The 10,674-nt window shown below is 39.4% G+C and overlaps 1 protein-coding gene across 1 annotated transcript; it reads right to left on the reverse strand.

Annotated features, from left to right (window-relative positions):
- Positions 1-1,176: 1,176 nt before the first annotated feature.
- On the reverse strand, positions 1,177-4,996 carry LOC132323097 (lymphotactin-like). Its single transcript, XM_059837954.1, has 3 exons — positions 4,683-4,996; positions 2,120-2,237; positions 1,177-1,408 (listed from the first exon to the last, which is right to left on the reverse strand). The coding sequence occupies exons 1-3, from the start codon at positions 4,750-4,752 to the stop codon at positions 1,303-1,305; spliced, it is 294 nt and encodes a 97-aa protein (XP_059693937.1). The 5' UTR covers positions 4,753-4,996; the 3' UTR covers positions 1,177-1,302.
- Positions 4,997-10,674: the final 5,678 nt, after the last annotated feature.

Genomic DNA, 10,674 nt, shown 5'->3' on the forward strand with positions numbered 1-10,674 from the left:
AGTGCAGGCTCCGTCCATGTGGTAATATGAAGGGAACTTTATTCCAGAAGCACCTCTGCCTATACCTCTCCCCAACCCTTCTAAGTCCTGAAATGCCACCTTTTCTCTCTCTGAGCAGAGGGCTCTCTAATTTCTGCTTCTGATTACGTGGGGACCAACCAAGGATGGTATGTTTCTGATGTATGTGAACTTTTGAAGAGGTATGGTCTGAAATGTGAGTTTTACAGCTGAAATATGATGTAGAAAGCTTGGAATCAGATCATTCCAAAGCCATCTGAGTAATGAGTTAGCGATAGTCTCAGCTCTAGCCCGACTAGCCCATGACTTCCCAGATTTGTGCTGTCATCTTGGGACCTGTTTCAGCAGTATCCATCTGCATTACAATCCTGCAAACTAACGTGCCATTTGATTGAGGTTTATAGTAAATTTATTAAAATTCAAAGCCTTCTGTTAGTAGTATGTATCAGTTTAAAGATATTTCTATGTACATAGCTCTCTAGGGCAGGGAGTTCCTATGAGTTTGTGAAATACAGATTCCAGCCATGGTTTGTTCTTATTCAGAGAAAAGCAATGGGAAAAGCAAACCAATTGTTTCACTTTTGTTTCACATGAAAACTGAAGTAACTTCGCAGATGGCATTGGCTGGATAAAGCTTCACCAGGGCAAGACCGGGCAGGGTTACATTCACTGAGTTACACTGACTTACTCCACATCATCCCTTGGTGAGAATATTCACACACCTTTGTGAACTGAGCTAATAGTGCAATACTGTGTGTAAAAATAGAAGACTCAAAGATCATCTTCTGAATATAGCACTGATCAGGTGATAGCCTGAGCATGAAATCACTTTGTATAGCTTATATAGGTGTGATTGACTAACTTAAACAGCACCTTCTTAAAACCAGCACTCAATGCAGAATGCTCTGGTCTCCATCAGCATGGAGGTCTGCACTCTCCCTGCTCTGTGGGTGGTCATACTCACTACACTGTGTTAAACTATCAGTCATTCACCATTAAATGCCATTCTGGTCAGGACAGCAAGGGTGAGATGATGTCTACATTCAGATGTAAATATATCTTGGCAAGCATTTCAGAAAATAAACAGACTAATAGAGTTCAACCATAAAATGAAGAAGTCTGCAGGCATTCAACCAGTGATGAATCGATTCTGGCGAGTTTGTGTTTGTTCCAAGATTTTATTGCCACTTAATAAATAGGAAATAAAAGCAGATAGTAAGGTTTTCATCCTTGTTTCTTGCAGCACTGATGATGATTCCAGCTGGTTGGCCTTCGATGCTTGGACTATTTGCGTTTGGCAGCACGTCTTTCATCTATTCTCTTTATAGCAGCCTGAACCCATTTCTGATTAGGGCTTACGCAGATCCTGATACCTCTTGCAGTGACGAACCTATCAAAAAAGGAAAGCAAACCAGCTGGGCATTAAATTCCAGTCTCTAAACCCAGGTCTGTTCTTGGTTTTAATGTACAACATGACGAAAAATGTCCTAAAACAATATCAGATGCTGAAGTTTGTAGGTGTTAGTTGGAATAACAGCAGTTAGAAACATTATTTCCCTGTTTATGATATAGGTAAGATACATGGTCATATACATACAAACTGATATTAAAAATATGAAGCATACATGCTATTCTGGGATTTTACATTCAATCCTTTTGAATATTTATCTCCCTGGCGCAGATTCCAGATGTGATAAAAATGCATGTATCTGAGCTTAGAGGACCAAACACAGCTCCTGGCAAGACTCAGAGTTACCCCATATTCTTTCACATGATTTTTCCCCGTGACTCAGTTCATGCACAGAGCCTCTGACTGCTCTGTCCTTGTTGAGATTATTCCCCATTCCCTGGGCACAAAGATATGAGCTGGTCAGTGAGCCTCCTGCCATTATTTATGAGCAGCACATATCTCTCAGCTCTCTGAGGCCTGTTTTTCTCCCCTCACTCACTCAGGTGCCATGCGGCATGGAAGAACTGGAAGGGTGACCTGGACTAGCCAGATTTAGTGAGTTGGGCCAGCAAATCGTCTTCTGCTGCCCCTTCCCTATTTGATGGTTTTGTGTTTGCATAAGGAAGTCTGAAGGGTGCATGAGATACGTACATGATGGCATCTGTTGGTACTTGTTGCTTTTCATAGCTCGCAAGATTTCGGATGTTCAGCTGCTTTGTAGACAGATCTACACACCTGAATTTGCGCATGGGCTGACTGCTAGCACTCCCTAAAAGGGAAAAATAGATAAATTACAAAGGGAGTAAATACTTTTATTGATATTTAGCCATAATTGCTTAATAAACTAGGAATTCCAAAATATTCCAATTGTGGTTAGACCATGAGAGTTTCATGATGTACAGCCACAATATCAGTTATACCAGAGAGTTTAAGCTATTTTTTGTGATGCATCCTATCATCTCTAAAGTCTTGTCTATCCCTATGGAGTCACTGCTTCTATAGTAGTAGAAGAATTTGACATCATTCACAATTATGTCTACATGATTTGCAAGTACCCATATGGAGGTAACATTTAGAACTGGCACTTTATTGGGTGGATTTCCACGTATCTTTTGAATCTGGATCAGTAATTCCTCCTATTTTCCAAGTGAAGAAAAGGAAAGCAAGCCTACTTCTCTCACTGTAGACATCCTAAAGTAGTATTAACAAAAATTGTTAACAGAAAGGGAGATATACCTGCCAGAAGAATAAGTGCTTATAACCTCTGGCTATAACTCTGATTTCATAGGCAGTGACCTGCTTTTTAATCCTTGCATTCCTCCAAGATTTTGATACAATTCAGAGAAATGGAGTGGTGATTAAGAAAGAGGATCACAATATTGGTATAAAATTTTCTGGGCACTCGTTCTCTTACATGATGATAAGTAAAAATTGGAGCTCATTCAAATACAATGGAGTTTACATTAGTGTTAGTCTCCACTTGCCAGTTTCTGGTTTACTCCTGTTTATAGAAGACAGGTTTGAGAACACGTGCAGGGGACAAAAAAAGTCCCCTACTCTGTGGTTTGTTTATAAAGAATTTGGAGAAGTACTGGCTTGAGGAAAGTCCAAGAGCTGTTGTGGTGCACCTTGCTAAATGTAAAACCTGCTGCACACAGTCTTACTATTGAAATAATTGGAATAGCCGAGACAAACGCACAGCAGTCTTTGGATAAGGTGTAGGACAGCCAGATGGCAGATCTGCTAATTCCTGAGATTTTGTTTGCTTGAAGGAGTATCTCTCTTGATCTTGCTTTAGTAATGAGTAACACAACATACTTTTTTATGTTTCATGACACATTTCTTACTGCTTCAGACTGGTTTTCAAAATGTGGCATTAAAAGAGCTCAAAGAGAGTCAAGCAATTGTTACGAGTCCTGGAAAAAATATTTCTTCTGCTACTACACCACCGTCAGGGAATAGATGCAAGGAATAAACCTCAACCTGGGAACAAACCTCAACTGCTCTGCACCTAGAACTACCCTTTTTCCCCAGGTGTATTTGGGGGTTTTTTTCATTCTTTCTAGTCCTTTTTTCTCTCTCTTGTAGACCATCTCAGTGTGCTTTTTTCAAACTTGGTGATACTTAGGGCCAATTACACAGCCTGGACAATGACATTGTCTGTGATATGAAGCCACTGTTGCCAGGATGAAGAGCAGTGTCACCAGTGAAAATAGGAGGATGTAGTGGGATGTAGCTGGAGAGGCAGTGGGTCATCATGAAGGCTGTGTAGCTTCACAGTCTCGTGAATACTTAGCAGGTCTCAATTTGGATTTGGTGTGGTTTTTGGAGGATACTTTTTCTCTGTGTTTTGGAGTAGGTATTTGTGGATTTACATATAGCTTGCACATCAGTTGTTTGTGTGAAATTTATTTGTGATGAGATGATGTTTGTAATGGGTCTATGTTCACGTTTCTCCATGATCCATGGAGTCTAATCCAAAAGTCACTCACCTAACCAGCACTGCAGACAAACTTATTAAAGCATGGCTAATAAACATGGCTCATCTCAGTGTTCATAACTGGTTTGAAAGAAGATGTTCAATTGTATGAATTAGTGAAAAAAGAGAATATATTGTATAAATCTATTACTCTCCTTTTAGTTATAGTTCTTATTTTCCCTGCCTCTTCTAAAAGGTTTATATAGAAACAAGTGAATAAACAATATGGAATTTATAAACAATGAAAAACTTCTTAAAATGTCGATATTAGAAAGAATAAGACTATATAGTTAGAGAAAGACATATAACAATGAATACAATTAAATTCATATAAAAGTAATCTATCTGGAAAAAGGAAATTGTACATCTTACACCTTATCCAAGAAATATTTTTCATGAAATTATATTAACCAACAGTACACACAGGTATATGGAAGCACTGAGACTAAAAGACATTATGCCTTCAAGATTTTTTGATTTTAAGTGAGAAACCATTGACCAGAAACCCTATAAGGGCTCTCAGGCACAGAATCTCTCCTGGCATTAAAGCAGAAACCAACCACCGGCAGGACATCAGATGAAATCCTGCATGAAGCTGACTTTCTTGCAGATTTCATCTGTATTTCTTGCATGTTTTATCTTATAAATCAGCTGTTTGCAACAATAAATTTTGCTTATGAGACCACAGGTGCAATGTGGAGCAATTCTTGTCTTCCTCTTGAGTTGTAAACTTACCTTTGACTGTATGCACAGTGAAGACACCAAGCCAGAAGAGGAGTAGGATTGCTGTGGTGTGAAACTTCATCGCTGTGGCTTCTGTTTCAAGGCAGAGCAGAAATTGTCTACCGTCAGCCCACTTTTACAGTTTATATATTGTCATTCTGTGGTCCATTCTTGCATTCATTTTTATGGTGTCATGGAGGGCCTGACTATAAGTGGAAAATTTGAGTTGGCAGTACTTTTTCTGGTGACAGAACTACCTCCTGTCCCCCACCAGTCCTTCACTAGCCCTCCTGAGAAGGCTTTTCCTGCTCAAACCCTCTGTGGTTGCACTTGCTTCTGTACTGTGACTTGGGTTTATTTCAAGCTGCAAAAAGTGAGAGCTCTTGTGCAGTAGTGGAAACCTGTAATAAATGTTCCTGTCATTTCACACTTCAGTTTTGAGACCTTTAGCTAAGCCGCACTGCTGAGACACAGTGTGACATTGAGAATTACCTTGCTGACCAATGAACCACTGGAAGGGGGAACTGTGAGCTAAAGGATGATGGAAACAGGAACACCTTGGCTCTTTCCAAGCAGCTGTGGATGGTTTGTCACATTAACATGTAGCTGTGGAAGGGTATCGCTGCTATTTCCTATGAGCAGTGGATGGTGTCAGGACTCTTGTGTTTGCTCTGTGATTTGATATGGTCAAAGCTGACATCACTGTGCTGGAAGAAGCAAGATTGAACATGCCTTTGCACACAGATCCAGATCCAGTATGCCTCCTGCCAGTCCACTCCTCTTAAATTTTTAAAAGTTTTAATAAATGATAATAAGGGACAATCATAAAGCAAAAGTTTGCTGGGTGCATGGCAAGGCCAGAGGCACGCTCACTTCTTCAGTGTGCAGTCTTTTATACTGTGGCAGTTGTTTTACTTCCTTGGATGATTTTGCAGGTTTATTTTGGGCTTGTTGACTACAATCTTGCTTCAGATTTTTTGCAGCGTTTGCACAATTCAATAGTTGCAGGCATTGACAGTCTAGGGTCTTCTGACCCCACATTAAATATAGTACTCTTCCTTTTATGGTTTTCTGCTTTCCACTTATTCTATTTTGGATATACATTTTCCAATAGCAAGCATGTCTTCACATAAATCTTTTGCAAGCCTGCTTACATCTTGTGAAAGCCTTGCTTCCCCTTTTACACTGCCCACAAACAATTAAAAATTTTATCATACTTAAAAAGCAGTTCACACTTACAATAATTAATTACAAACAATTACAGTTTTATAATTAACACAAATAAATTGTAGCGAAAGCCAAATATTACATAGCCGTTTACAACACATGCCCTCTGCAGGTGTATAGAAAAACCCAGCTCGTTCTGGTATGAAAGGTAAACACCAGGCTGCCTGATGCCTGTGCTTCTGAACAGCTGTCAGTGCAAGGACTGGAGAAATCATGAAAGTATCCTGATTTTGGCTGAGATGGAGTAATTTTCTTCTTAGTAGGTGATACTGTTCTGAGTTTTGGATTTCACATGGAAATAATGTTGATAACACACAGGTATTTCAGTTGTTCCTGAGTAATGATTACCCTGAACCCAGGGCCAGCTGCTAAATGTAATAGTTTTTAATTTTTAACAAGGTCAAGAATTTTTAACTGTAATAACTCTGGTATGTACCCTGTTTGATGACAGCAGCCCTGCTGAAGGAAAGTAAGTATGCAGTGAGCAGAGTTTTGCCTAGTATCAAGAGTTTACATATCAGGGCGAAGGGTTTGTAGTATTGGATTTTCTCATCATGTAGTCAGCTTTAAAAAGAGAGGTCAAGATCTTCAGGAATAACTAAATTCCTATGTACTCCTAGAAATTAGTATCTCTAGTAGGTGTTCAGCAGTCCCTTAAAGTTGAATTTGTGCCGCCAGGTCACTTAATCACTTCTGAAGACTAAATGAGGGCATCAGTGACTTTCGGAGGGGGCTTAAGAACCTCAGCTTAAACACGACTGTGTCTCAGTTAACTGGTTTTAGGAGGGACTTTGTCTACCTCAGGGGATAAATATCTGTTTCTATTATCTATAGAAACAATTTGTGTGTGTGTCTTATGCAGGACACAGTAAGTGAAGTTTGGAATATATGAGACCCTAATGTATTTTGATTTTACAATGTTTCTTAACTCTTGGAGTACTGGTTGAAGAATTACCAGCAAGTGACATCCAGTTGTGATGTTTCCATTATTTTCTTCCCTCGATTTTCATCACTTTTGCTCTGTAGTTTTCATTCTGATTTCATAACTACCTGAAATGGTAGTTGGTGTTTAGTATTTTAATTCATATTGTAATGGGGTAGAAGCAAACACATTCTCTGTGCTCACATCTTAGCTGAGAGATGATTTCTAATCTAAGTTGATGGCTTCAATCACATTTTTAATAACTACTCTGTTTTGTACTGGTTTTGGCAGAACTCCTTCTTTAGAAATGTAACCCTATTAACAATACTTTCTCTTAATCATAATAGAGTTTTTGCTTGTAGACCATCTGTTTCCACTATTACACTGCCAGCTTTTTCTCTGGTCCTGTCATCTTTCCTTGATGTGTTATGTTCTCTTAAATAATAGTCAAAATTCAAGTCACTCAAAATCTTTTTTTAGTAATTCAACTGGAAGTATTCAGATACGTAAAATTACACTGGGAATTATTTGGTTTGAAAGGGCCCAGAGATCTTTGCTCGTTCTTTCATTCAGTGTTATCTTGTTTTGGTTTAGTTCAATGAGCTTGTTTTGGTTTAGCTATACACACACCCAAGATCTACACAAGGAATATTCATATTCTCATCTTTATAATCCTAGTCCTGTGAGCTTTTTTCTTTGAGAAATCAGTTGTAGGAAGTCAGCTAAACCCTGTGCAATGCTATTCCTGAAGAAAAACACAGAGCTGACTGTAGGTCAGTCCTGTAGAGGTACATAATATTGCACATGCTGAAACAAGAGTCAAATATCTTTGGAACTTAGTAGGATATTCTCAGTCCATGTAGGGATACCTTCTTAGAGCCTTCCAGTACCTGAAGGGGGCTTATAGAGAGCTGCAGAAGGACTTTTTATGAGGATATGTAGTTGTGGGACAAGGGGCAATGGCTTTAAACTGGACAAGGGTAGTCTTAGATTAGATATTCGAAAGAAATTCTTTACTCAGAGGGTGGTGAGGCACTGGAACAGGTTGCCCTCAGAAGCTATTGATGCCCCATTTCTGGAAGGCTACAAGGCCAAGCCGGATGGAGCTTTGAGTGATCTGGTCTAGTGAAAGAAGTCCCTGCCCCCAAAGTAGGGAAGGTTGGGCTAGATAAAGTCCCTTCCAACACAGGCCATTCTATGACTGTATGGCATGAGTATCCATTTTCTTCCTTGTTTTGTTGGAATTTTTTGTTGTTATTTCTTTTTCCACTGCCTCAACTGTCACACCAATCAGAGAATGCAGATTTTGTTTAGTCTTCTTTTTGTGTGGCCGTATCTACAGGATCAAGGATGGGAACCAAATCTAACAGCATAAGTGCTGTTAGTCTTCAGGAGAAGAATAAAGGCGGTTTTGTGAAAAATAAATTACTTTAGCTGAACCATGGATAGTCAGTGCCTAAAGCACTGAAAATGGATCAGAACCAATATGTTGTTTCTGGGTAAACCTGAGCTTTTCTCAGAACACTTATGTTTCCCAGTGGGTAGCAGTTTTCTCAGTGGTACCTTATGCTTTGGAGAGAGCTCCTTGGCCAATCTGCATATGTTTGGATTCCTTTGCTCCATGACAGTCATCACAGGGAATATGTTGAAGAGCTAAGATTGTTAGTGGAAAGGGGGAGTTACAGGTACAAGAACGCACATCAGTGATATCTGTATGCTTCAAACATAACAGTGTGTGCTGTTATTTACAAGTATACAGACTTTTTCTTATTACTGCCATTAAATACTTCTGCCATCATATCTGTTGAAGGGCAGGCTGTGTAATAGAGAATCACAGTAAAGCACCAACTTCCAGGGAGGAGAGCAATAAGCAGAACCAGTAAGCCTGGATTCAACTTTTGGTCTTTCACCTGCTAACTTCTGTTCCCTCCACCCAATAATTGGTCCAACTCCTCAGCATATGTTTTCATGTGCCAAAGGAGACCAGGCATCCACACTCTGCTGTCCAGGTCACTTGTGCTGTCAGACCTGCTGCATTGAATATCCCTTTTCTGCTGGATTTTCCGCACATAGGAGGCACTATCCATAGTCTTTTTGCTGTTGAGATGCTAGGTTTTGGAAAATTCATAGGGATTTTTGCCTTTTGTTTACCATAAATTGAAATTGGATTAAAATTAAAGATAGTGGATTAAAAAAAAAATTAAGGATATATGAATAATGTGAAATTCCTTTTTTTTTTGGAAATGTCACCTTCTTGAACTTTCTTAAAAAGAATCATGGTATTTTTCTTCTGTTTTTTGTTTGGTTGGCCTTTTTTTCTCCCTTAAATAACTGATTTCTAATAAATGCATTTGTTTAAAACAATAATTATCCTTGTAAACATGCATAATAACCAAACGTTCATGAGGTCCTACCACAGAACTTAAAAAGATATAACAAATTTTAACATATAATTATGATTTTAACCCCTACAGCTTCAAGGATAAAACAAACTAAAACAAAAACCCCCAAACCAACCAACCAACCAACCAACCAACCAACCAACCAAAAATAAACCCCATCAAAACAACAAAAATCCTCCAAGCAAAACAATAAACCAAGAAAACATAAAACAAAATGAAAAAAAGCAAACTAAAACAAACCAACCAACCAAAAAAACCAACCCCACCCCCCCCCCCCCCCATCAACCAACCAACCAACCAACTATCACCAAACAACCCTTCCCCTCCCATCCCCAAAACACAGAGAAGAAGGTAGGAACAGATCATTCAAGAATTCTTGCAAAAGAAATGTATGGATTTTTTTCTTCCAGAGAGGGTACTTTTTTCCTTCCTTCAAAGAGAATTACAGTAGCCTCTGGAATAGGTACTTTTCTACTTCATCTCTGAAGATAAAAAACTGTCACACTTTCTAACCACACTAGTGGTGAGATACATTGTCTTACTTCACAATGATGACTTTAATCTGACAATTCTGGGCCACATCCTGTTCCACTAAGTATTTCAGAGCTTCTTAAAACTGATTACATCACTTGATCCCCACCTTGCAATGAAATGGAGCTTGGTGCTCTTGCAGCTGTACCCTCAAACAGATACAGACTAAGAAGTAATGTTTTTCTATAAGCTGGTTTCTGTATTAGCCATTTTCTCAGTGAGCCCCTAATAGCAGGAGAGTCACTGTGCAGGTGAAGGCTTAAATGAGAGGGGCAAGGAAAAAATAGCTTACAGGGTGCTGTAGCAAGTACCCACACTTGAAAATGTTCCACTCTGAACTTTAAAAAAGAGAGTCCTTTGCCTTTATTCTATGTTTTCTCCTGCATTGTAATAAAGCGAGTACGAAACCGCATGTTAGACAAATGCATCAGTCTGTATTATTCACCTGAGTTCACTGCAGTAAGTGATGCAAGTGGGAGGCAAGGGGCATGGGAATATTCTCCCCCTCAATTTAGCATTAATTTTATTCTTTGTAGTTTCAGACTGTTAAATGCTGTTTCACTTCTCCTTTGCAAACTACTTCCATCTCTCACTGAGGGCTTTAGAAACCCCCTTATGTCTAAGACAGCAATAAATTAAGAGCTCCCTCCCATGGTTATCACATTACTTGCACCTAATTTGGCTGCAGTCACTGTTGTTGTGGACCTTTATATTCCTCACCCGTGGTTCAGCATGGCCCCATGTGCCGCTCTCGACCCCATGCAGCAAAGCTTACCAAGCATGGTGAATGCCTTTCTCCTCTTCTCCTCCACAAACCCAGCCCAAACCAGTCACATGTCCCAATGGCCAGTAAAGCTGCCTGGTTGTGCCAGATCTAGTGTCAGATTATCTGTTTGCTCTCTGTGCGAAGAGATAGAACTGA

This window comes from Haemorhous mexicanus, chromosome 2, assembly GCF_027477595.1.
Source record: "Haemorhous mexicanus isolate bHaeMex1 chromosome 2, bHaeMex1.pri, whole genome shotgun sequence".
NCBI lineage: Eukaryota > Metazoa > Chordata > Aves > Passeriformes > Fringillidae > Haemorhous > Haemorhous mexicanus.

Coding starts and splice junctions, on each gene's coding strand:
- LOC132323097 (XM_059837954.1), bottom strand. CDS start 4,752: ATGAAGTTTCACACCACAGCAATCCTACTCCTCTTCTGGCTTGGTGTC. Junction 2,238..4,682: donor CACTGTGCATACAGTCAAAG/GTAAGTTTACAA, acceptor TTTCCCTTTTAG/GGAGTGCTAGCAGTCAGCCC. Junction 1,409..2,119: donor GTACCAACAGATGCCATCAT/GTACGTATCTCA, acceptor CTTTTTTGATAG/GTTCGTCACTGCAAGAGGTA.